A 27,687-nucleotide genomic window follows, 5' to 3' on the forward strand; every position below is an offset into this window, starting at 1 on the left:
TAAGATATGAAACCTCAGATCTGAGAATTAAGACCCTTCCCTACCACTAATTTCAAGGGCAGAAGTCAACAAGACACACTGTAGAAATACACATTCAACTTTATTTCATTAGAAAAATTTATTTAAGCCACACGGTGGCCAAAATGCCCAGGTCCTGAGCAGGCGCTGTCATCCCACTGCCCTCTTCAGACCAATACACACATACATGCACGCTATGTTGGAGGAATGACTTAAAAATGTAAAACAATGAGAACGGGACATAGAATACTCTACCTTCCCCCTTCCTACAGCCAACCCACACACCTCTTCAACTGTTATCCGCACAGAGAGGAGCTCTCATGGAAGAGAAACTGAACACCAAGTAAACTGACCATAAGACACCCAAGCCCAAAGGAACTCTTGGCAGATGCTTAGAAAGCAGGGTTGAAAATAACACGATCTCCCAACAGCTGAAGTTGCAGCACAAGTCCCCATCGAAGAGAAGACAGAGCCATGCTGCCAAGGACAGCAAAGCATATGGCGGACTGGGGAGAAGAGTGAGATCACTCCATTCCACAGCCACAGGCGACCCACTCATATCTGTGTATTAAATAGGCTTTATCCAGAGCAACGAGTATGCAGGCGGAGAGGCCCTTCAAGGGCCTAGTAAGAGTTAGTTCTCTGATAACACTGATGCTGAGCTTGCCTACCCAGGAACTGGTACAGCTGGACGTATTTAGGCCAGTGTTCCAAGGTTACAGCTGGTGGAGGGAGGTCTTATCACACCCCTCTGGATGGATGGTCTGGAAGGCTCTTGGGGAATCTGTGTTGGCTAGTTGACCTCTGGTGGTCCAGGAGCTCCCAGGAGATGGGCTCTCCAGTAAGACCCCCAGGGACTCCATCAGTCTAACGAAGATGGAGAGCAGGGTCAGCACCACACCTAGGAGATAGAGGTTCAACATATGCTTCATGGCTCAAAGGATCCCACTCCTCTGTAGAGCAGGAGAGCTGCCTTCTGCTTCTGGAAGGCCTCTGGATCCTGAGGAAAGAGAGCGAGGTTAATCTCCAGCCTTTTGGGATATGCGTGCCTCTGACCTTGACCCTGGAGCTAAGCAGGAGGCTCAGCCAGCCAGGGGTACAAGGACCATAGCAGAATCTCCAAGTATATTTACACTGTAAACTCCATGGCTGGGGAACCAGTCTAGCCTCTTGGACTAATTCAAGAGCATTCCTTAAAACTTTTACTTCCCTTAAAGTAAAAAACTTTTACTTCTCCTGTTGGGTACGCACAGTCCCTGTTCCACAGTCCATGGACCAGAAACCTTCCTGAAGTAAGGTTTTGGTGAGGGTGGGCGGAGATGGGAATATAAGAAGACGCCCTTGAGGAAGCAAAAGCAACCTGCCTTGAAGTCTCCCTCACACCTCAGTCAGGTTCGAGTTAACCATAATCTTTTTTTTTTTTTTTTTTTTTTTGCGGTAGCGGGCCTCTCACTGTTGTGGCCTCTCCCGTTGCGGAGCACAGGCTCCGGACGCGCAGGCTCAGCGGCCATGGCTCACGGGCCCAGCCGCTCGGCATTATGTGGGGTCCTCCCGGTCCGGGGCACGAACCCGTGTCCCCTGCATCAGGAGGCAGACTCTCAACCACTGCGCCACCAGGGAAGCCCAACCATAAACTTTTTTAAAGACAAAATAATTCTAAGGGAGTCAGATCTATCAAGTTCACCTACTTAACAAGTACACCTTGAATACCCACAACGTGTGAGGCACCTTGGAAGGTACTAAGGCCACCGGAGGAGGCCCTGCAGACACGAACCCGGCCCTCACGCGCCTTACAGTCCAGGGGCGACAAGCAAGAAAACAGGCAGTTACTACAACAACCCGCCAAGGGCTGTGACAGTAAGGAGATGCTAAGGGTGCTCTGGGAGGGCACGGCATGGGGGCCTAACCCAACGCTAGCGAGAAAGCAGGGCTGGGCGGCTGAGTGGGGCCCTGGGTGGCGGCGAAGCGATGGGGGACGCTCCCGGCAGCGTAGTCCCAGGCGGGAATTGCCAGGCGGCGCGCGGCGCAAGCAGCCTAGGGGATGGGGGAGGGCAGCCGGGAAGCCCACAGGGCCGCTCACCTCCAGGAGGAAGGGCCGTGAGTGGCCCGCTCGCTGTAATATCTGGTAGTGCGGAGTCGGAAGGAAAGTCGGCCAACCAGCAGCGCGAGAGGACAACCCAAAAGCCTCTCCGAAGACAAACGCTCAGCCCGCAGCAAAGCGCGGAACAGGACGCACACCACGCACTTATAGCCGTGGTGCGGCCCAAAGCCCGCGCACGCGCACTGGAGCACTGACTCACGCAAGACCGCCGCCCCGCCCCTAAGCGAGGGCGGTCTGGGGTCCGGGGCGGTTCTTTGCGCTTGTGGTCTGGGCTGTTTCGAGAAACGCACGTCCTGCGGCTCTGAGTCATTGAGGTGGGCAATGGGACAAGGCGTGTGGGTTAACTTCGACTGCCTTTTCTTGCTGCAGGAAACTTTTGAAGGAATCAGAAAGCTCGTTTTTCCCTCATACCAAGTCGGTGGAAAATACACCTGAGACGCCCCAATCCAAGGGCCTGCATATTGCATGGGATGAAGTCCGGGCGGCGGGGGATGGGTTCTTCACCAGAGATTTCAACAAAGCACAGATTGTCAGAGGGCCTCAGACCCCCACCCTACCCTCTGCTCCCAGTTTTCTCCATTCCAGGGACTGAAAAGCTGACTTTGTTTCATTTCCTAGAGGTACCTGGATTCCAGACGCCACCCCCTCAGACTCCAAGTCCTGAGGTTTAATTTGCCATTGATATCTCTGGAATGGTGAGACCCTTTTACAACATAAATTCCGTTTTCAATGAGTTTGTCACATTAAGAAAATGTGAAATACTCACCTGGCCCTGGTGTCTGCGCTTAATTGCATGTGGCTGAGTGAGTCCCTTTGCACGCAGAGTCTGTTTCCTCGTCTAAAATGTGGCCACTAAATGAAGTTTGAGGATGCTTTGCGGTTGAACCAAAGAGCTAGGTCACAGTCCAACTTTATGCCCATTTGGGTGCTGGGAAGTCATATTAAGCACCACCCTCCCAGCCCAAGAAATGTCTATGTTCTGTCGTGAGAGCACCCAATGGCGGATCTCGGGAAATAGAGTGCTGGGGACACGCTGGGAGTGGGGAGGCCCCTGGGGAGGAACGTCCACGCGGAAGGCTGTCGGTGGTTTCATTGCCTTCCTCCTGGGGAGGAGGAGGGGAGAGGGCCAAAGCTCGGGGGCTGGTGACTCTAGCAGGTTCACTGAGTTCTAGGACTGTCGGTTCCGCGTGCCTGGACTGGACGAGTGACAATCCAGGACCTCCCTCGTCCCTGCGGGCTCCGCGTGCTCTGCGGAAAAGGGACTAAACGAGTCAGGAAGAGCCAAATCCCAGCTGCGACCTTTAACCTACTTTCCTGGCTCAGTCTGCTGTCAGAGGAGGAGGGGCTGGAAAGGCCGCCAGGAAGGGAGAACGTTGCAGATGGAGACGTGCAGGCAGGCAGGCACTTTGAAATTAACTTTTCTACTCAGCCCAAAGGAATTTTTGGCTCTTCATTGTACTAGAGTTTCGTCTCCTTTTTTCGCTGGACTCAGTGGCTCTCCTCTTGCACTGTTATTTAGGAGAGGCTCCAGCTCTGAAATCACATTACCCGGTGTCCCCACCCTTGCTAGTTAGAGGCCTTGGGCGAAACCTTTAACCTTTAGGTACTTTAGTTTCTTCAGTTGTTATATGGGATAATAACAGTCCTCACCTGGAAATTAAATGAGTTAATCGACATAAAGCACTGAGAATGGTGCCTGGCACATAGAAAACATTGTGTATGTGTTAAAATTATCTGTATCCTCTACTGCAAAACTCCCAGTGAGGGACTTTGCTCACAGTAGACTATGTTCAGTGAGTGAAAACAGGAATTCCACAATAACCCTTTGGGCTCTACTTATTGGGAGCTCTAAAATTTTATTTTCACATAACTCAAAGGAAGAGATGGGCACCTCTCCAACAATTCCCTCCCCCATATTCACTGCCATGGTCTAAACATCACGCCAGATGGAAACAACCAGAGTTCGGGTGAATATAGCCCAGTGCTTTCCCGCCTATCAACTACAAATGCTATTGACCATCATCTCTGGGTAGGTACCTATATCAAGATTCTTGTCCTGTCTCCACCACCTTGGCCAAGTTAATTAATCCCTTTGAGCCTTAGTCTCCTAATCTGTAAAATGGGGGAAATAATATATAAAACAGAGTTGTTGTGAGGATTTGAAATCATGCATGTAAAGTATGTGTCACATAGTAGATGATTAATAAATATTAGCTCTTGCTTTACTAAAAAGTATAAAGGCGGGTTCTTATCCTAAAATACGCTTGTCACCTGGTTGGGTAAACAAGACCTAAGGAAGATAACTAGCAACCCAAGTCATGGTAGGGTAGTGGTTAGAAATTAGTCAGACTTGAGTTTGAATCCTGCTCTGCAATTTGCTAAGTATTGTCCTTGGGCTCTTCTTGCCTCGGTTTCTTCATTTATAAAATGGGAGTAGTAATAGTTCTTACCTACTAAGATTGTTATGAAGATTAGCTTAAATAATGGATGTAAAGTACTTAGTGTAGATTAGGGCAAGATAAGTGGTAGTTATTAATCTCATTAGCTTCTAAGGTGGACTGTTATAGATGTACTCCAGTGCTTGGGAGCCCAAAAATGGAGGAAGAGAGAGAACTGGCTGGTTGAGAAAAATGAAGTAAGAACATAGTTAGGGTGGCAATGCTTTGCTTGGGGATCTGGAATTTTACTATTCCTCATGACTGAATGGAACAGTGGAAACAAAACAAGCATTCTCCTAGTAACAGACATGCTAAGCATTTTGCTAAATACAGCACATAAATTATTTCAGTTAATTTTCATAACAACCCTATGAGGTAGGTATTATTACCTCCTTTCTTTATGTGTTAACCATGCTTTTTCCACCAAAAGAAAAAGAGACTTCCCTCTAGCTAGTCTTTTATTCATCCTTCATATCTCAATTCAAACATGTTTCCTCTGGGAACACTTTGCTGACCCTCAGACCCTTGCTACAGGCTCAAGTAGCATGATATACATTTCACTCACTGTTTGTTACCTTACTCTTAGTTGTGTTAATGTCTGCTACCCTTCAAGAACCTGAGTCACTGCAAGGAGTATCTGGTCTGATTTTGTTTTCATTCCGTCCTAGCACCTAACACCATGTTGGAGACTTTCAATAAATATTTGTTGACAAAAGGAATAAATGAACAAATGATTATCTTGCCCAGCATCTTCAGGGAGTCCCCACTGTTCCACCAAAGAAGGGTGGATAGAGCTCCAAGGCAAACCCGCTTCAGGGTCTACCTCCTCCTTGGAAACTGCTAACCAAGGAAAGCTCCATGTGAGGTGTATCCTTATCCCCAAGCCCCTCAAAAGAAGTGATTCAGTAGTTGGCTAACACAGGAGTACATACTAAGAATACATTAGCTTCAGAAATTTGATCTTACGATCCTGGGTCCATTTAAAGAACACGTGCCCACATTGCTGATGAGCATAAATTGGTACACTCTCTATGGAAATCAGTTTGGCAATACCTATAAAAATAAAAGAATGCACATGCCCTTTAATCTAGAATTCCACTTCTAGGAATGATCATCACAGGCAACTCCTGCACGTGAAGAATAGAATAGGAGGCAGCCATTGCAGAACTTTCTGTAATAACAAAAGATTGGGGGAAAAAAAATAGAACAGCGAGCTTATCAGTAGGGGACTGGTTAAGTCTATGACCAGTAGCAGAATTGCATATTCATACAATGGGTTACCATGAAGCCAGCAAAAAAGAATAAGTAGGTTTGCACATATGAAAATGATTTCCACAAAATTAAATGGATAAAGCGAGTGTATATGCTACAGTTTGTGTTAAACTCACAAGGTAGGACGTACAAAATGAGATACCACCTCCTACCCACTAGGATGGCAGAAAATAAAATTACAAGTGTTGATGAGGATGTGGAGAAAATGGGACGCTTATACATTGCTCTTGGGAATGTAAAATGGTGCAGCTGCTGCTGAAAACAATTTGACGGATCCTCAGAAAGTTAAACATAGAGTTACCGTATGAGCCATCAATTCCACTGCTAAGTATATACCCAAGAGAATTGAAGACATGGGTTTACACAAAAACCTGTACGCAAGTGTTCATAGCAGCATTATTCATAATAGTTAAAAAATGGAAGCAACCCAAATGTACATCAACTGATGAACGGGTAAATAAAATGTGGTACAATGGAATATTATTTAGCCATAAAAATGAAGTATTAATACATGCTACAATATGGAGGAACCTTGAAAATGTTATGCTATGTGAAGAAGTCAGACACAAAAGGACACGTATTGCATGATTCCATATACAGGAAATGTCCAGAATAGGCAAATCCATAGAAACAGAAGGTAGGTTAGTGGTTGCCAGGGACTGGAGGGAGAGGGGAATGGGGAGTGACAGCTTTTTGGGGATGATGAAAATGTTCTAAAATTAGACAATGGCGATGGTTGCACAACTCTGTAAACCACTGAATTGCACACTTTAAAATGGTCAATTTTGGCATGTGAATTATATCTGAATAATAGGTGTTATTCTTTAAAAAGAAGGACAAATTAAAGACATCTTCACAGACTCAGATACAGAGAACAAACTAGTGGTTACCAGTGGTGGGGGTGTGTGTGCAGTATAGGGGTGGGGGAGTGGGAGGTACAAACTGTGGGGTGTAAGACAGGCTCGAGGACGTATTGTACAATACGGGGAATATAGTCAATATTTTGCAATAACTGTAAATGGAAAGTACCTTTTTTTTTAGCTTTTTATTTTATATTGGAGTATAGCCTATTAACAATGTTGTGATAGTTTCAGGTGCACAGCAAAGGGACTCAGCCATACATATGCATGTATCTATTCTCAGAAAGTAACTTTTAAATTGTATAAAATCATTTAAAAAGATATCTTCAGGGCTTCCCTGGTGGTGCAGTGGTTGAGAGTCCGTCTGTCGATGCAGGGGACGCGGGTTCCTGCCCCAGTCCGGGAAGATCCCACATGCCGCGGAGCGGCTGGGCCTGTAAGCCATGGCCGCTGAGCCTGCGTGTCCGGAGCCTGTGCTCTGCAACGGGAGAGGACACAACAGTGAGAGGCCCGCATACCCAAAAAAAAAAAAAAAAAAGATATCTTCAGATGACAAACAAAAACAGAATTAACCATTATAGAGCCTTTAAATTTATTTATTTATTTATTTATTTTGGGCACACCACACACCTTGTGAGATCTTAGTTCGCACCTTCACAGGGAAACGCAGAGTCCTAACCACTGGACCACCAGGGAATTCGCTATAGACCCTTATTAGGGAAACTTTTGAAGCATGTATCTAAGAAGAAAACTGAACATTAGAAGGAAATAGATGCAAGAAAATGTGAGTAGTCATTTAGAAAACATATGAATAAATCTAAACAAATAATGACTATTTAAAACAATTTTTTTTTTTTTTTTTTTGCGGTACGTGGGCCTCTCACTGTTGTGGCCTCTCCCGCTGCGGAGCACAGGCTCCGGACACACAGGCTCAGCGGCCATGGCTCACGGGCCTAGACGCTCCGCAGCTTGTGGGATCCTCCTGGACCGGGGCACGAACCCGCATCCCCTGCATCGGCAGGTGGACTCTCAACCACTGTGCCACCAGGGAAGCCCCCTAAAACCATTTTTAATGATAATGATTACTTTGGCAAAATAAAACCAGCAAGATGAACTAACAAAAAAAAAATGGTAAAGGTTTAAGATAGAACTGGTGGGGCTTCCCTGGTGGCGCAGTGGTTGCGAGTCCGCCTGCCGATGCAGGGGACACGGGTTCGTGCCTCGGTCCGGGAGGATCCCACATGCTGCGGAGAGGCTGGGCCCGTGAGCCATGGCTGCTGAGTCTGCGCATCCGGAGCCTGTGCTCCGCAACGGGAGAGGCCACAGCAGTGAGAGGCCCGCGTACCGCAAAAAAATAAATAAATAAAAGTTTAAAAAAAAGATAGAACTGGTGAGCAGAGAAAGTTGAGCATGTCTTCTATAAGAGAAAGGTAGATACTGATTAATTTTAGACCTTTGAAGTCTGTATTTATTAAAATGTTAAGCGTGGCTTTTCTTCAACCTTCCCTTCCTGAACAATTCAGTCTTCAAGCCATTGGGTAGAATAGAGCAGGTGTCTTGCAGTAAAGAGAAGGACCATGGCCCAGGGTGGAAAGTCTGTCTTATTTTCTGCTGTATACTCAGTGTCTAAAACATCATTTGATGTATATCTGTTGAATGCATGGACTCACTCTGTCCCTGCCTTCTGGACCCCGTCAAATGTCATTTCTCAGAGAGGGCTTCCTAATCACCCTACACAAAACAACACCCCTCACCCTCTCCATCTCCCTGACTCTGCTTCATTTATTCTTCATAGTACTCAACACCACCAAACCTATTTTATATTTCCTAGTTAATTGTCTGTCTTCCCTCACTAGAAGGTAGCTCCTTGAGGACAAGGACTTGGACTATTTTGTCAGTTAATATATACCTAAACCCAGAGCAGTGTCTGGCATATAGTAGGTGTTCAATAAATATTGAATGAATGAATGAATAATAATTTTTGTATATCAGATATTTGACATTTAAAAAAAAGAACAGCTGCTCAATGATTGGTTCTATTTATTTGTATTTATTGTGCAACAACATTTTAACAATGATCATTTCTGGGTGATATGGTTATGGGCTTCTTATTTCTTTTTTTCCTCAAATTTTCTCCCATATGCAACTGTTATTTACACCATTAGAAGAAAAATTTTAACTTACTAACATTTTGTAAATTAATTGCTTATGCAGCATTGTGACAATGACACATACGCAATGAGGGGAAAACAGCCGAGTGAGTTCGGATGGGGAAATCAGGGCAAGAGCCCCGGGAGCTGTGGGAAGTGGGAGGACATGGGAGGGCTATGGCAGTGCAGAGCACCAGAGCAGGGTGCCCATGGAGGGGAGAGCCAGCCCTAAAGCATGGGCAGAGGGCACCCGAGGCAAACAGTGGCTTCTTCACCCCTATCTAGGCCAGGGATCTCAATTCGGAGTCAGCTTCTGGCACTAACTACCCACTGACCTGGGGCAAGTCACTTCACCAGGCCTCAGTTTCCTCTTTTGTGAAATGCAGGACTAAGGGAAATGAGCTATCTCTACGTCTTTCTGCCTCACAGGTTTGTGGTCCTAGAACCTGCACTCAGAGGCTGCAGCCTGGATAGTGTGTGTGTATGTTTGTGTGTTAGAGAGAGAGAGAGAGAGAGAGAGAGAGTCCTGAAGGCACAATAGACCTCTGTCCCCAATCTCCATTTGGGAAATGCTGGATGAACCATTCACAGTGGGAAAAATTGTATTTAAAACTACAGGACTTCCCTGGTGGCGCAGCAGTTAAGAATCCACCTGTCAATGCAGGGGATGCGAGTTCAAGCCCTGGTCTGGGAAGATCCCACATGCCACGGAGCAACTAAGCCCAAGTGCACAACTACTGAGCCTGCACTCTGGAGCCCATGAGCCGCAACTACTGAGCCCGTGAGCCACAACTACTGAAGCCCGCATGCCTGGAGCCCATGCTCCGCAACAAGAGAAGCCACCACAGTGAGAAGCCCGCGCACTACAACGAAGAGTAGCCCCCACTTGCCACAACTAGAGAAAGCCCGCGCACAGCAATGAAGACCCAATGCAGCCAAAAATAAATAAATAAATAATAAATAGAATTTATTAAATAAATAAATGAATAAAACTATAGGACTTCCCTGGTGGTGCAGTGGTTAAGAATCCGCCTGGCAACGCAGGGATGCTGGTTCAATCCCTGGTGTGGCAAGATCCCACATACCGCGGAGCAGCTAAGCCTGTGCGCCACAACTACTGAGCCCACGTGCCACAACTACTTAAGCCTGCGCACCTAGAGCCCATGCTTCGCAACAAGAGAAGCCACTGCAGTGAGAAGCCTGCACACTGCAAGGTAGAGTAGCCCCTGCTTGCCCCAACTAGAGAAAGCCTGCACAGAACAAGGAAGACCCAATGCTGCCCCAAAAATAAATAACAAACAAACAAATAAGTAAAACTTTATGGGCCATATAAGTTAACAGTGAGAAATTTATATATATTGAGAGACTGATAGGATATACTCTTAAATATTAACACTAACAGTATTTTTCACTAAGCAGGGCCTTGTATCCATTAGTCACAACAGGCACAGTGCCTGCGGCCTATAGACTTTACAACAACTCTCAAAAATATTTCAAATGTGAAAATTGGTTCAAGATGGTGGAGTAGAAGGACATGCTCTCACTCCCTCTTGTGAGAGCACCAGAATCACAACTAACTGCTGAACAATCATTGACAGGAAGACACTGGAACTCACCAAAAAAGATACCCCACATCCAAAGACAAAGGAGAAGCCACGATGAGACAGTAGGAGGGGTGCAATCACAATAAAATCAAATGCCATAACCACTGGATGGGTGACTCACAAACTGGAGAACAATTATACCACAGAAGTCCACACACTGGAGTGAAGGTTCTGAGCCCCACATCAGGCTTCCCAACCTGGGGGTCCGGCAACGGGAGGAGGAATTCCCAGAGAATCAGACTTTGAAGGCTAGTGGGATTTGATTGCAAGACTTTGACAGGGCTAGGGGAAACAGAGACTCCATTCTTGGAGGGCACACACAAAGTAGTGTGCATCAGGACCCAGGGGGAAGGAGCAGTGACCCCATTGGAGACTGAACCAGACCTGCCAGCTAGTGTTGGAGGGCCTCCTGCAGAGGCTGGGGGGTGGCTGTGGCTCACTGTGGGGCAAGGACACTGGCAGCAGAACCTCACAGAAGTACTCCTTGGCGTGAGCCCTCCTGGAGTCTGCCATTAGTCCCACCAAAGAGTCTGTAGCCTCCAGTGTCAGATCGCCTCAAGCCAAACAACCAACAGGGAGGGAACTCAGCCCCACCCATCAGCAGACAAGCAGATTAAAGTTTTACTGAACTCTGCCCACCAGAGCAACACCCAGCTCTACCCACCACCAGTCCCTCCCTTCCTTGTGCAAGGAAGCTTGCAGAAGCTCTTAGATAGCCTCATCTACCAGAGAGCAGACAGCAGAAGCAAGAAGAACTACAGTCCTGCAGCCTGTGGAACGAAAACCACATTCACAGAAAGATAGACAAAATGAAAAGGCAGAGAACTATTTACCAGATGAAGGAACATGATAAAACCCCAGAAAAACAACTAAATGAAGTGGAGATAGGCAACCTTCCAGAAAAAGAATTCAGAATAATGATAGTGAAGATGATCCAGGACCTCAGAAAAAGAATGGAGGCAAAGATCAAGAAGATGCAAGAAATGTTTAAAAAAGAACTAGAAGAATTAAAGAACAAACAAACAGAGATGAACAATACAATAACTGAAATGAAAAATACACTAGAAAGAATCAACAGCAGAATAACTGAGGCAGAAGAATGGATAAGTGACCTGGAAGACAGAATGGTGGAATTCACTGCTGCGGAACAGAATAAAGAAAAAAGAATGAAAAGAAATGAAGACAGCCTAAGAGACCTCTAGGACAACACTAAACACAAAATCATTCACATTATAGGGGTCCCAGAAGCAGAAGAGAGGGAAAGGACCTGAGAAAATATTTGAAGAGATTATAGTCGAAAACTTCCCTAACATGGGAAAGGAAATAGCCACTCAAGTCCAGGAAGCGCCGAGAGTCCCAGGCAGGATAAAACCGAGGAGAAATATGCCGAGATACATAGTAATCAAGTTGACAAAAATTAAAGACAAAGAAAAATTATTAAAAGCAACAAGGGATAAACGACAAATAACATACAAGGGAACTCCCATAAGCTTAACAGCTGATTTCTCAGCAGAAACTCTTCAAGCCAGAAGGGAGTGGCATGATATATTTAAGGTGATGAAAGGGAAGAACCTACAACCAAGATTACTCTACCTGGCAAGGATCTCATTCAGATATTTGTGGTTTTTTTGTGTGTGTTTTTTTTGCGGTATGCGGGCCTCTCACTGTTGTGGCCTCTCCCGTTGCGGAGCACAGGCTCCAGACGCGCAGGCCCAGCGGCCATGGCTTACAGGCCCAGCTGCTCTGCGGCATGTGGGATCTTCCCAGACTGGGGCACGAACCCGTGTCCCCTGCATCGGCAGGCAGACTCTCAACCACTGCGCCACCAGGGAAGCCCCTCATTCAGATTTGATGGAGAAATCAAAAGCTTTACAGATAAGTGAAAGCTAAGAGAATTCAGCACCACCAAACCAGCTCTACAACAAATGCTAAAGGAACTTCTCTAAGTGGGAAACACAAGAGAAGAAAAGGACCTAAAAATACAAACCCAAAACAATTAAGAAAATGGTAATAGGAACATACATATCAATAATTACCTTAAATGTGAATGGATTAAATGCTCCAACCAAAAGACACAGGCTTGCTGAATGATTACAAAAACAAGACCAATATATATGCTGTCTACAAGAGACCCACTTCATACCTAGGGACACATACAGACTGAAAGTGAGGGGATGGAAAAAGATATTCCATGCAAATGAAAATCAAATGAAAGCTGGAGTAGCAATATTCATATCAGATAAAATAGACTTTAGGGACTTCCCTGGTGGTGCAGTGGTTAAGAATCCGCCTGCCGATGAAGGGGACATGGGTTCAATCCCTGGTCCAGGAAGATCCTACATGCCACAGAGCAGCTAAGCCTGTGCACCACAACTACTGAGCCTGTGCTCTAGAGCCCGCGAGCCACAACTACTGCAGCCTGTGTGCCTAGAGCCTGTGCTCCACAGCAAAGAGAAGCCACCATAATGAGAAGCCTGCACACCGCAACAAGGAGTAGCCCACGCTCGCCACAACTAGAGAAAGCCCGCACACAGCAACGAAGATCCAATGCAGCCAATAAATAAATAAATAAATAACTGAAAAGAGGGAGAGGACTCAAATCAACAAAATTAGAAATGAAAACGGAGAAGGTACAATGGACACTGCAGAAATACAAAGCATCATAAGAGACTACTACAAGCAACTCTATGCCAATAAAATGGACAACTTGGAAGAAATGGACAAATTCTTAGAAAGGTATAACTTTCCAAGACTGAACCAGGAAGAAATAGAAAATATGAACAGACCAATCACAAGTAATGAAATTGAAACTGTGATTAAAAATCTTCCAACAAACAAAAGTGCAGGACCAGATGGCTTCACAGGTGAATTCTATCAAACATTTAGAGAAGAGCTGACACCCATCCTTCTTAAACGCTTCCAAAAAATTGCAGAGGAGAGAACACTCCCAAACTCATTCTACGAGGCCACCATCACCCTGGTACCAAAACCAGACAAAGATACTACAAAAAAAGAAAATTACAGACCAATATCACTGATGAACATAGATGCAAAAATCCTCAACAAAATACTAGCAAACAGAATCCAACAGCACGTTAAAAGGGTCATACACCATGATCAAGTGGGATTTATCCCAGGGATGCAAGGATTCTTCAATATACGCAAGTCAATCAATGTGATACACCATATTAACAAAATGAAGAATAAAAACCATATGATCATCTCAATAGATGCAGAAAAAGCCTTTGACAAAATTCAACACCCATTTATGATAAAAACTCTCCAGAGGGGTTTCCCTGGTGATGCAGTGGTTGGGAGTCTGCCTGCCGATGCAGGGGACGTGGGTTCATGCCCCAGTCTGGGAAGATCCCACGTGCCGCGGAGCGGCTGGGCCCGTGAGCCATGGCCGCTGGGCCTGCGCGTCCGGAGCCTGTGCTCCACAATGGGAGAGGCCACAGCGGTGAGAGGCCCGCGTACTGCAAAAAAAAAAAAAAAAAAAAAAAAAAAAAAATTAAAAAAGGGCAAAATTAAAATGAAAAAACATTTAATCAAAAGTCTCCAAAATATGACATTATCTCAACTAGACAATTTCAATTCATCTCGATAACCATCAATGTGGGATGTGGGTGTATTTTAACGTGATGGGGACATCATATGATAGGCATGTTGAGGGCCTGTGGAAGTTCTTAAAGTGGGTGGATGGTAGATTATGGATTCATTTCATGGTTTCCTATAGTTTCCAATTTTCTACTATAAGCATACATTGTATAATAATAAGAAAAAAATCAATGAATGTTTTGAAAAAATGTTAATGAAAAAGCTTAGGAAGGATTTGGGGTGAAGAAACCCTGTTTCCTCATCTCAGTAAAAGCTTGTGGACGGTCTAGCCTTCTCTTCTGTAGGTAATAAGCATCAAAGGGGAAACTCACTCAAAACATGTATTTAAAAGTGTTTTCTCTTTCTGTGCTATCTACCAAATTACGTCCATCCAAGAGTTTGGGATAAATCTGTGTGTTGACGCTCTGCTCTCTCCTTCCTTCATGGAATCATAAAATTATTAAGGGTTAAGACGAAGTCTTTCCCCCTCCTGTCGTCTTGTCTTGCGATCAAGGTGGGCTCTCTGAGAGCAGGGGAGCCCAGGCCAGCTGTGACCAAGCCAGGCATGGAGTGAGCTTCATGCCACCTGGCAAGTGGCAGCGGGAGCCACAGGGGGTGGCAGGTGTCCGGCCATCTTATCAGGGAGCTGGCCGTTGGGATAGAGAACTTGGGAGGCAATGGGGTTCTCCTGATTTCTGTGCTGTTTTCATTCATAGTTACAATAACACTTCCCCCTCTTCTGGGTGTGGCTACGCACACATGCCCTGTATTGACATATATGTGCACACATGGGCGCATTCTTCCTCTTCCTGGCTGGCTGGCACCTTTCCCCCAGACACAGATGCCCAGCCATTTCTGCTGCCAGCTGACTAACTCCTTGGCTCTGTTTCAAGTCGGCTAGTGAAGATGCAGGCTGCCCTGCCGCCTCTTATCCCAGCCAAGAAGGGCAGAAGCTGCCGTGGGGAAACACTGTCCAGCCAGAATCTGCCCCTCCATTCCCCTCAACCAGGATGGCCCGGACCCTCCTGAGCCTGCCCCCACCAACCCACTGGCCTGACGGATCCTGAAAGGCAACTAAAACTACTCAGTATCTTAGGCTCCCAGCTCTCTTCTTTGGCCCTGGAAACCTCCCCATCCCACCACCAGTGGTTCTTTTGCATATTCAAGTATTGCTTCCTGATGTCATAGCATTCACTGTTTATGCCTCTCAATTGATAAGCATGTTCTGTCTAGAGAACCTCTTGTACTGTTCCTAAAAATTATCACAAACATTTTGCTTATTCACTTCTCTCCACTGTTAGATTGTAATCACTTTGAGAGGAAGAGTTATTTTAAGACTTAAAGATGTATTATCTCCTTAGTCTATGCCTTGTGCAAACCAGATGCTCAGTGGTTATCTGTTGATCAATCTCCTATCACGTGCAAGCACTGAAGATCAGTAAGCCCCCTGAGCTCACCAAACCCTTTAGCTAGACTGAACCTGTACTCTCTCTGCCCATCCCACGCACGCACGTCACCAAACTCAGGCTCAGCCCTTCCCAGCCCAGAGCAATGGGCCAGTCTCTTTCTCCTTTCAGCCTCAGGGTCCTCACCAGTAAAACAAATGGACCGAGCTCTGTAATGTTCCTTCCAGCTGATTAGATTCTATAACTCAGTGCTTTTATGAGGTCCTGGCAGCCTCCCATTCTCAGCCTTCTGGAATGAATTCATAGCTGTCCCCTGCCTCTTCTCTCTCTGCTAAACAGGGAGAAGCCAAGAAGAAAGGAGAGTAGAGGGTTGTGGAGAATCTCCTTTCACAGCAAAAGAACCAAGCAGCTTTGGGACTTCCTCAAAATGGGGGCTACCCAAAAGAATGAGCTTGGTGTGTAGCGGGATGTAGAGCTCAGGGGGCTCTGAGTGTGCACACCAAGATGGGTGTGTGTGCTTCAGGGCAAGCATGTACACACTAGGAACCTTTGCACTGTCAGTGGCTCCAAGCCTGTGGATGTCCTCATTGTCAGTGTGACTCCTGATGCCCGGAGTGCCTGGGCATGTAGCTTTCACAGCCTCCTTGTGCAGGTCACTCAGCCAAGGGACATGTGACTATTGGTGATATGTGTACCTGAAACTATGTGCTGGGCTCATCAATGCAGGAAGTTGAGGTTCTTTAGTTGGATTAGTGAATCACCTGATAAATAGTGGACATGGGCTGCCTGAAGCTCCCTTACTTCTTCCAAGCCAGGAAAGGAGGGAAGTCCCCCAAGCTCCAGAGGCCAGCACACCTGAACAGCCCCTTTCCCACAAAGGGTGTGCACTGTGAAAGTCACTCTTATCTCCTGGGGATGAGTTCTCAGTTATGAGACCCCTAATGGGAAGGGCATGAAGTCAAAGTCATTCCAGGATCTGGGGACAAGACTAGGGCCTGGAAGCAAGCCCAGTAACCAGTCCTGCACTTGCTAAGCCCCTGAGTCACATCGCTTCACCTGGTTTCTCACAAGGAAAAGACATTTTCACATGCCAGACATGTTGCTACTATCATCAGAGCCCAGGTTCCGACTCACCCCGCTCCCAAGGCTGGGCTCCTGTGACCTGTCAGGGCAGGACAGAGCTGGCCCCGCCCCTCCCCAAGCACTCTCCCAAAGACTGCTGTCCACCTGCTAGAGTTGAATTTCGTCCCCAGAGGGTGAGCTCACCCTCCAACCCCTTCCCAGTAAAGCCACATTCCTGCTTCCAAATATCTCTGATTTTTCTGGCTGCTTTCTCCAACTTGGGACATCTGATCACCCAGTCAGTCCCCAGAGCAGCCCCTCTCCTGCTCTCTCTGGCTTGTCTGAAAGAGGTCTAACCCAGCTCCCCTGCTAAACTCCATGCATTTTCTGATTACTTCCCTCTTCTCAAATTCCTGAAGTCCGCTTGTCGTCACATGGTCCCCAATGCTCTCTTGCAAAATTAAGGTGCTGACTTCCAGGAGAGGCATCTCTCCGGTAGCTCCAAGCCAACCATTCGTTCATTCTTCATTTATTTGGTGTTTTCATTTTTCTATTAAAGATTTCATATTTTTTGTATCAGTTTTCCAAGTTCTTGATATATTTGAACCCTTCTTCATATATTGAGCCCTTTCTTATTGTATTTATGAAAATATTTCCCCATCTATTTGCTTTTAATTTTGTTTATGATTATTTCCTCCTTTTTACACACATTTATTCAACAACTATTTATTAAATGTCACTACGAATAAGCATTGGACGAAGCATTTTGGAGACTAAGCTACTTGCCTTTAGGACTGTACCTCCCTCCTACCCCAGTTATTCAACTTATAGATCTAGAAGTTTAATAGTATAGGCATACTTAGTTGATAAGGCTCTGATTTTCTTTAAGGTTTATCACTTAAATTTATATATAGCTCACTTATATCATTAATAAAATTTTGGAACATTAACTTAAAATATAAAGTTAGTTATTATAACTCAATATTAGTAAAACTCACATGAAATTGACATAAAAATACTTATTGATTGATTTCCATTTATTAAATCACAGTGAAGAGTGCTTTCTTTCCTCTGTACAGAAGTCCATTTGGGGATCCAAAACATGACAGATGGTAGCTCGGGGCAGTAGAATCAGAGCTGGGGTAGCTGGTGGGGCATCTCGGAGGTGAGTACCGCCAAGCTCCACCAGCCTGCTGCCCTCACTGTGCCTCCACGAAGAGATACAACAGGACTGGATTTCTCATGTAGGTGTTTCAGGGTTAAGAGCAGTGGCCTCCAGGAAAACTGGACCTGAGTTGAAACTCAGCTCCACTACTCAGTGACTAGGTGACGTTGGACAAGCTCCTTAATCTTTCTGAGGCTCAGTTTTCTCTCAGTGGGATTAATGCTGCCTACTCCAATAAGACTGTTTTTGTTTTTCCTTTTTTTTTAGGCTGCACCATGTGGCATGTGGGAACTTAATTCCCCAACCAGGGATTGAACCTGTGCCCCCTGTGTTGGGAGTACGGAGTCTTAAGCACTGGACCGCCAGGGAAGTCCCACGTTTTGAAGAATAAATGAAATTTATGCAGACAAAGCATTTGGTACAGTGTTTGGCACTGATGTGCTCAACTGATGTTAGTTATATTTTGTTATTATTATCCTTATGTTATGTGCCTGAGACTGTACTGGGTGCTGGGGATGCAGCAATGAACAAGACAGGGTGCCTGCCCCATTCTACCCCCAGGGATCTAATACCCTGATTCAACTCCCACTGCCACACTTGATCAAATGAGATTTGAGTTTTCCACACCAAACTCAGATAGCCTCAATTATACACGTGGCCTCGTATCCCTTCCTGCACTGCCTTGTTGAGAAAAGTAACTTTAAATCAAGTAAAATCTTGAATTATAAGTTCTTTGAGGGCAGAAATTTAAATTACTTGTTCCACTGAAGAGCACAACAATACATGTTTGGAAAATTAATGAATTGTAATCATCCCTTACATATGCAGAGGACTGTTAGTTGTCAAAGCACTTTCTTTTCTCTTTTTTTTAAATTAAAAAAAATTTATTTATTTTATTTATTTATTTTTGGCTGCTTTGGGTCTTTGTTGCTGCACACGGGCTTTCTCTAGTTGCGGCCAGCGGGGGCTACTCTTCGTTCCGGTGTGTGGGCTTCTCATTGTGGTGGCTTCTCTTGTTGCAGAGCACGGGCTCTAGGCGTGTGGGCTTCAGCAGTTGTGGCACACAGGCTCAGTACTTGTGGCACGCAGGCTCAGTAGTTTTGGCTCGCAGGCTCTAGAGCACAGGCTCAGTAGTTGTGGCACATAGGCTTAGTTGCTCCATGGCATGTGGGATCTTCCCGGACCAGGGATCAAACACGTTTCACCTGCATTGGCAGGCAGATTCTTAACCACTGTACCACCAGGGAAGTCCTATATCAGGGTTTTTGAAATATTAAAAATAGCCCTGGGGAAATTTTTAGTGTGGATAAGGCTGATTTCCTAATTCTAAAGGGTGAACAGAGAGCAAATTTTTTTCTAACCTTGTGACCCCTACACAAAGATCACAGACCCTATAATACAAATAAAATAAAAGCAAGATTTATGCCACTTCTCATAGACCTTCAGACCCAGAGGCAATAACAAAACAAAACAAAAAAAAGAGGATAGCAAGTGTTGACAAGGATTTGGAGAAATAGGAACCTTCATAAACTGCTGGTGGGAATGTAAGTGATGTTGCTTCTTTGGAAAAAAGTTTGCTAGTTCCTCAAGAAATTAAACACAGTTGCTGTACATCTGAAACTAAGACAACATTTTTAACTATACTCCAATACAAAATAAAAATTAAAAAAAAAGAGTTACTATATGACCCAGCAAATGTATACTTTAAAAGGGTGAATTTAATTGTATGTTGTTGTACCTCAATAATAAAAACAAGGTTTCCAACCCATCTCTATGCTCTATCCATGAATCTCCCATCTCCAAAGGCAACCACTTTCAACAGTCTCTTGTGCAACCTTCCCCAAAAACCTAGATATCTATGGATATATAGATATCTATAGATATAGATGTATAGGTACATAGATTTGCAAAGGTGTAATTTAAAAATTCTATTCAAAGGAATATTATTCTGGATATTTCATATGAATGAATCCTGCAGTTGGTGATCTTTTGTGTCTGGCTTCTTTTATTTAGCATAATGTCTTCAAGGTTCATCCATGCTATAGCATGTATCAGAATTTCATATCTTTTTGTAACTGCAGTATAGTTGATGTACAATATTATATAAGTTACAGGTGTACAATATAGTGATTCACAATTTTTAAAAATTAGAATTTCATTTCTTTTAATGTCCAAATAATATTCCATTTTATGGATATACAACATTTTGCTCATTCATTCATCAGTTGATAGACATTTGGGTTATTTCCACTCTTTGGCTGTTATGAATGATGCTGATATGAATATTTGTGTACAGGTTTTTATATGGACATATGTTTTCAATTCTCTTGAGTGTATAACTAAGAGTGGTAACTCTATATTTACTATTTCCTGGAACTGCCAAACTGTTTTCCAAAGTGGCTGCATCATTTTACAACCCCACTAGCAATGTATAAGGGTTTCTCCATATTCTTGTCAACACTTTTTTTTTTTTTTTTGCGGTACGCGGACCTCTCACTGTTGTGGCCTCTTCCGTTGCAGAGCACAGGCTCCGGACGCGCAGGCTCAGCGGCCATGGCTCACGGGCCCAGCCGCTCCGCGGCATGTGGGATCTTCCCGGACCGGGGCACGAACCCGTGTCCCCTGCATCGGTAGGCGGACTCTCAACCACTGCGCCACCAGGGAAGCCCTCAACACTTTTTATTGTCTTCCTTTTTTATTTCCATTGCCCTACTGGTTGTGAAGTGGTATCTCATCATGATTTTGAGTTCCCTAAATGTCTAACGATGTTGAGCATCTTTTCATATGTATATTGTTTATTTGTATATCTTCTTTGGAGAAATGTCCATTCAACTCCTTTACCCACTTTTAAATTGGGTTATTTGTCTTTTTATTGTTGAGTTGTAAGTGTTCTTTACATATTGTTTATACAAGTCCCTTATCAGATACATGGTTTGCAAATATTTTCTTCCATTCTATGTATGTTCTTACTTTTAAATGCTAATTTGGCTAAGTATAAATTCTAGTTTGCTAGATATTTACTCTCAGACATTTAAAAATATTATTCCTTGGGCTTCCCTGGTGGCGCAGTGGTTGAGAGTCTGCCTGCCGATGCAGGGGACACGGGTTCGTGCCCCGGTCCGGGAAGATCCCACATGCTGCGGAGCGGCTGGGCCCGTGAGTCATGGCAGCTGAGCCTGCGTGTCCGGAGCCTGTGCTCCGCAACGGGACAGGCCACAACAGTGAGAAGCCCGCGTACCGCAAAAAAAAACACAACACACACACAAATATATATTATTCCTTGATACAGAGAAGATTAGCATGGCCCCTGTGCAAGGATGACACGCAAATTCGTGAAGCGTTCCATATTTTTATGACCCTAGAAGGCAGAAGCGCCAAAGTCAGCTCGGGGTCTTGGGAGCTGTAGTCAGCTGGGTCAGAAGGGACCCCGGGGGTCTGTGCTGCAGCTGTCTGTGGGGAAGGGACGTCATTAATTCAGATGTAAAAGTTCTACAACTCTGGGCTGGCCAAGTTACCCTCATTCTATCTAGGAAAAAAATTTGCTAAAGCAAATTAATGCTATGAACAAAAATTACAGGGAACCAGCTTAACCAATTTAAGAGAACAAACTTTCCAAGTACTTTAAATAGGCACCAGTTGTTTGCAAACAATGTGCTAATATGCCAGTGACTTGTTCATTAAAAGAGGCCCATAGGGCCTGTTTCTGGCGATCCTTTGCTTTGAATTACAGTATATATGTGAATGGTAGAAAGTGGCATCTTTCTAGGGTTATTCTATTAGGTGTTAGGGGGTCTTGTAGTTCCCATGCTAGTTCTCCTGCACACCTACTGTCTCTCTCAACCCATTCTCCCTTCTGTCCCCCACTCCCTTGACGGAGCGAGATAGATGGATCCTGGAATGGGATTTCCCAAAGCTTCTGCCCAGGCAGTCTGAAAACCTTCCCCAGCCAGCCTGGTCCAGGCAGGGACTCCTTGGGTCCTGGCTGTGCAGGTGCCAGGAGGGTGGGATGAGGTGTACACACCTGCGCACAGGTAAGTGGGCGTCCTTTCCTGTCCTCGTGGGGACCCGGGGCTCTTGGGGTTCAACACTGCTCAGCAGTGGAGGAGGTTTCTCAACTGCTTGTCCCAGATACGCCTTTAGTGTCATATAAGAAGTTTTCAAGTTATATTTATTTTGTCGGTTTTTTTAATTGCACAAGACACAGTCTGAGAGGCTGCATTCTGTTTCTCCTTTAAAGCTTTGCCTTCTTTCTGAACTTCCTTTTCCACCCAATGGAAAGAGCCCAGATGCAGCCCTGGCCACTGCCACTGCCCCCCCCCACCCCCGCCCTTCCTCCCCACCCTGCGCCAGGGACCCTTTCCATGGTTAGCTGTATTTAGCTTTGAGTTTCTCTGCGTCTGGTCAAGCCCCGTGTGTATATAACCCAGGCCATTGCTTGGGAAGAAGCAGGGTGCTCACCCCCTGCCAGTGCCTTTTTCTGGAGGAGAGAACTCCCCTGAGCGTTCTCCTTCCTTCTGCACCCCTCTCCCCACTACACCTTTGGAGAAAACTGAGCCGTTACAAAGCCCTGCACAGTGCCTGTCAAACGGACTGCAGGTGCTCTGTACCTTCCTGAATAAAGGTCCTGGAGACCACAGTGAAAAAAAAATATATATATATATATGTGTGTGTGTGTGTGTGTGTGTATATATATATATATTATTCCTTTGTCATCTAGCTTACATTAATCATAGAAGGTAAGGATTCATGTCATTCATTGCTTCTGGACAATACTCAGCCACCATCTCTTGGCCTCTTTATTTATTTATTTATTTATTTATTTATTTATATTTTTTTGCGGTACGCGGGCCTCTCACTGCTGTGGCCTCTCCCGTTGCGGGGCACAGGCTCCAGATGCGCAGGCCCAGTGGCCGTGGCTCACGGGCCCAGCCGCTCCGCGGCATGTGGGATCTTCCCGGACCGGGGCACGAACCCGTGTCCCCTGCATCGGCAGGCGGACTCTCAACCACTGCACCACCAGGGAAGCCCTCTTGGCCTCTTTTTATTCCATTTTCTCCTTATAGAATGCCAATTCGATGAATATTAGTCCTACTCATTCTGATCATCATGTCCCTTAATTTTTCCTTCATATTTTCCATATTTCTGTCTCTCTCTACTACATTCTGTGTAATTTTTTAGATTTTTTTTCTTTTTTTAGTTCACCAATTTTGTCTTCCACTCTATCTAAATCTTCTGTTTAACTTGCCCATTTAGTTTTTAATTGTGACTATTATGGCTTTCATTTTTAGATGTTCAATTTGATTTGTTTTTCAAACCTCCTTCATCTTTTTTTGGTAGCATATGGTCCTTTTCTCATGTTTTCAGTTTCTTCTTAGTTTTCTTAAACATTAAGAAAAAAGTTTTGTTTTTTTTTTACTCTGTACCTAATAATTCTATTATCAGAGTTGGAGAGCCTCTTATGCAGCTACTTATTGGGTCTGCTGACATTTGTTCATAGAGATTTTTTCTATGTTTTTTTAGATTTTTTTTGTGCTCTTTTGTGGCCGCGCCTTGCAGCTTGTGGGGGATCTTAGTTCCCCAACCAGGGATTGAACCCTGAGCTCGTAGTCCTAACCACTGGACCTCCAGGGAATTCCCTAGCTTTTTTTTTTTTTTTTTTTAATTTGAGCTCTACTTGTCCAAACTTTTTGTGTTGGAATCCTATGTAGCCTGGGGTGAGGGGGAACTCCTCCAGAGGAGCTTTGTACAAAGCTCCTTCAAAGAAACACCAATCCATTTCCAATTTTTGTTAATGTTCCCTCTTGTGTCTTCCCAGACCACGTGTAGTATACATTTTACTCTCAAATTCACCGGAAGCGCAAAGTCTCACTGGAAACTGTTTATTCAAGTCAAGAATGCAGGTAGAGACAAACACATATCACTGACCCCTCCCTTTGCTGGTGGCAAGATTTCTCCTGGCCCACCCTTCCTGGAAAGCATAGCCTTGAGGGCCCTGCTGTACACCAGGTTTCGGTTATCAGGATTGGTCAGCACACTCAGGACAGCCACAGCTTCACTGACAACACCTACAACAGCACATGTTTTGTTCTTTGCTTTGTATGTTTGTTTGTCTTTTGCCCCTATAGATTCCGCCCCCCCCCCGCCTTTTTTTTTTCTTCAAACTCTGCTATGCATGTAAAAGAATCTTTGCTATGTTTTAGGTGTTTTGTATTGGGAAGATTGTCCTATTATCTAATTCTTATGTTTTCTGACATAGAACTCCTAGGGAAAAATGCACAAATTGACAAACACGTGGTTTCCAGTGTTCACAGCCCCACCAAAGCCCTTTATGGATCCATTTGCTCCAGAAAATGAGTTAATCAGATAGTGGACTTCTCACTGCTATTAAATATCTAATGTATGACCTCTCTAGGTAGCCTAGAACTTTGACCCACCAGAATGCATCACCTTAAGAAGGGTTTGAAGAAGTGAAATCAGTGCTAAATCTTTCAAGCAGTCAGGAGGAGAAAGATTGGAGACAAAGGTTGATCTTTCTGAGACTCTTAAATCAATCACCCTCCACCTAATTCTCCTGTGTGGGGCTCTAGGGCAAGGCATGTGAAACATGATGCCTGGCACATAATAAGTGCTCAATAAATACTTGCTGTCAGAATGTTGAATGTATAACTGAGTCATTGTGTCACAAGACAGCTCCTTGATTTCCTGCAGTAAACTTCCTTCTCTATTGATGTGACCAATTCCCCAGGATAGTGTTAGAGAATGAGTTTGTTAAAATGTTGATATCCAGAAATGAAGTGCATTTGGGTGGTATGCAACAGATAGGCATTTCAGATTAATCAAAGAGTTTCTTGTATAGGGTGTACTTGGGTTGAATGGTGAAAGAAAAAGATGGGCTGCTCCAAAGCTTACATATGAATTGGGAATAGTAACATCTAACATTTATGAAACACCTACTATGCACCATCATTGTTCTAAGTTCTCTCCATGTATCAACTTATTTAGTCATCCCAACAACAATAGGAGCTGGGTATTATTACTATGATTCTATTTTCTAGATGAGGCACAAAGAACTTAAGTAACTTGCTAGTAAGTAATAGAGCTGGAATTCAAACCCAGGCAGTATAGCCCCTGAGTTCATGTGCTAAGCTCTTATGCCATAGTGCCTCAGCCGGGACCTAGATTCCTTTACACAGAGCCGCATATTATTCCACAGAACATGTCCTGGGAAGCCTCTGAGCCTTGCCTGTGCTCGTCTCAATACTTGAAATGACCTATTCTTCCTTTATCTGATGAACTCTTATTTATCTTTTCAGACTCAGCTGAGATTTTTCGTGCCTCCAGAAAGCAACTCTAGATTAGACAATGGTAAGTTACAAGGACAAATGGGAGGGGAAGAATCTATACTCTATGATTAAAAAACCAAATATCAAGTTCTCTGTTGGCCTAGTGGTTAGGATTCCAGGCTTTCACTGCCATGGCCCGGCTTCAGTCCCTGGTTGGGGAACTCAGATCCCGCAAGCGGCGTGGCAAAATAAAACAAATAATAGACTGATTGTATGAAGCCAACATGGAGACATCTACGTTGCCTCTTGGCTTGTGGCTCTGGGGGACTGGGCTGAGACCTTGTGTGGGGCGGAGGGCGGGGGGTAGGGGTGGGGAGTGGCAGATGGGAGGATTGGTCGTTTTAGGAGTTTTAGGAAGCACTCTAGCTTCCTAGTTCCTAGATGCCTTTAATTAGGACTGTTTTTGTTACGAACCATACTTAGGTTCGCTTGCCCACGTGCAGTAAAGCCAATCTACTGACCCCGGTTGGTGGTGAAGGAAAGTGCAGCGTTTATTGCAGGGCACCAAGCAAGGAATCCAGGGCCGCTCGCTAGTGCTTAAAAGACCTGAACTCCCCGAAGGTTTTCAGGGAAAGGTTTTTAAAGACAGTGTGAGGGAGGAGGATTGTGGTGTGTGTGATCAGCTCATGGACATTCCTCTGATGGGTTGGTGGGAGTGGATATCTTCAACCTTCTGGTTCCAACCGGTCTGGGGTCTATGTTCTTGTGGGTGGTATACAGTTAACTTCTTCCACGAAGAAGAAGTTTCAGTATCTGCAAAACAGCTCAAAGGACCTGGCTCAGAATATTACCTATTGCCCTTGAGCCGGAACTACAGGTCCTTGACTTTCTTTGTCTTGCTTGACTGTTTTTCTTTCTTTCTGCATTTTCTCACCTCTCTGATTAAATTTATTCTTTGACTAGTTTTTCTACAGACGAAAGGCAGGCAGAGGACGTGGGGGGAAAGAGGGGTATTCCTGTTCTGGGAAGGCCCCATAGGGTCCTGCTCACTTACATTTTATCCAGGAGGGAAACTGAAGTGGCTGGTGGGAAACATGCTGTCATCTACTCTGTGATTTGGGCGGCCATACAAAACCCGCCTGTTCAAATATATTTTCCTTTTGTGTGAAATCCCCACTCTTTGGGATGAAGTGCTGTCCAATAAAAGGCACATTTTACAAGCACATACTGAGTTGGTACTATGTGCCAGGCACCGTGTTAAGCATGTTCCACGTTTGTCTCCTTTAATCCTCACAGCAATCCTAGAGGAACAGGTGCAATAAGAATTATTATACATTTTGCAGGTGAAAAAACTGGCCTCTGAGAAACAACAGAAACTCACCTTGGGTGACACGGCTCAAAAAAATGGCAAAGCCAGGACTCAAACCCAGGTCAGGATACTAGAATCCATACTCTTAACTGTCCCTTACACTCCCTTTCATACTTAAGCCTCAGGTGTCTAGATATCTTTTCCTCGTGCTTCTTGAGAGTGGAAGGGGCCATCAGCAGCAACAGCTTCTTCCTTTTAGCAACAATAGTTACTTTACTAGGAGAGTCCTGATCGGGGAAATATCACTCGTTAACGCAAGCGCCTGGAGGATACTAAGTTTGTCCCAGGTGGGAAGGGAAATCTAAGCAGGGACCTGACTTGCTGGCGTCAAGGAGTCCCTTCTCTGGCTGGACAGCGCTGGCTTCCGGCAATCCGAGGGGCCCAGGACCCCGCACTCGCCCACCTGCTCCCGGCTCCCCTCTAGCAGGCTGGTGCTCGGGGCTCCCCCGCGGCCGTCTGTCCATCCGCCCATCCACCGGCCAGGGGCCCAGGGGCGCGCCAGGGGCCGCCCAGAGCCGGAAGAGGGGAGTGGGCAAATTCCTGCTGGCGAGCCGAGCCCTGAGCTCGCCTGAGCCGCTCTCCCCGCGGAACTGACTCAGCCGGAAACTGCTCTGGGCTGCCTTAAGGGGAAGGAGCCTGTCCTCACCTTTATCCTGCACAGAGACATCGAGGCGGGGAGAGTCCCGCCCTCACCGACCTACCGCAGGAACCAGTATTCCTGCTTGCTGGGCGGGGCAGGGTAGGAGGGCTCGGAGGTGGCTTGGGGGCACCAGGTCTGCCCTCTTCTGGGTCTTAGCAGAGGGGTCTGTCTGTGAGACCCCTCTGGGTCCAGACTGTCCTTCTCGTGGAGGGGCCTCCAGCAGGCAATGGTCCCAGAGCCCAGTGAGGCAGCTGCTCCACCTTCCTGAAGATGGCCACACAGCTACCCGCGCCCTAGGGAGCCCCCCAAACCTGGGTGGGCCAGAATCATAAATCCCTGTAGGATGGCAGAGTCCTGTCAAACTCCTGTCCCCTGTCCAGCACACCATCCTCCCCTCCCCCTCTCCAACACACATCAGAGGAGTCAGGCTGTGTGTGACAGGTGTCTGCCTGCCCTCTGTAGGGACCTGGCTGCAGCAGGGAAATGAGTGGGCAGGAAGGAGGTGAAAGGTCCTCCTAAGCCTCCACCTGCACCCATGAGGTCAGCAAATCTGGGCTAGGCAGGCAAGGCCAGAGTGACTCTTTCCAAAAGCTGGGAAGGGCATAGGTCTTTCCTGGCTACAAGTAGGTCAAGGACTGAGCAGCCAGGCCTGAAGCCTTCAGTGGCTTCTCAGAAGCACTGTCTCCTTGGGGACCATTTCTATCCTGACTGATTTTGCTTAT

The 27,687-nt window shown here is 45.6% G+C and overlaps 1 protein-coding gene and 1 pseudogene across 1 annotated transcript; one reads left to right on the top strand and one right to left on the bottom strand.

Annotated features, from left to right (window-relative positions):
- Positions 1-81: 81 nt before the first annotated feature.
- HILPDA (hypoxia inducible lipid droplet associated) lies at positions 82-2,302 on the bottom strand. Its single transcript, XM_022589504.3, has 2 exons — positions 2,099-2,302; positions 82-1,018 (listed from the first exon to the last, which is right to left on the bottom strand). Exon 2 carries the CDS (start codon positions 948-950, stop codon positions 735-737), a length of 216 nt encoding a protein of 71 aa, XP_022445212.2. The 5' UTR covers positions 951-1,018; positions 2,099-2,302; the 3' UTR covers positions 82-734.
- Positions 2,303-20,938: 18,636 nt separating this feature from the next.
- LOC115801765 (U6 spliceosomal RNA) lies at positions 20,939-21,025 on the top strand (annotated as a pseudogene).
- The last annotated feature ends 6,662 nt before the right edge of the window (positions 21,026-27,687 follow it).

The sequence above is a fragment of the Delphinapterus leucas genome, chromosome 9, assembly GCF_059928025.1.
Source record: "Delphinapterus leucas isolate spDelLeu-1000000601 "Yukka" chromosome 9, BTC_Dleu_Yukka2, whole genome shotgun sequence".
In the NCBI taxonomy this organism is placed as follows: domain Eukaryota; kingdom Metazoa; phylum Chordata; class Mammalia; order Artiodactyla; family Monodontidae; genus Delphinapterus; species Delphinapterus leucas.

Bases quoted from the DNA above. Each gene is read 5' to 3' on its own strand.
- HILPDA (XM_022589504.3), bottom strand. From the start codon at position 950: ATGAAGCATATGTTGAACCTCTATCTCCTAGGTGTGGTGCTGACCCTG.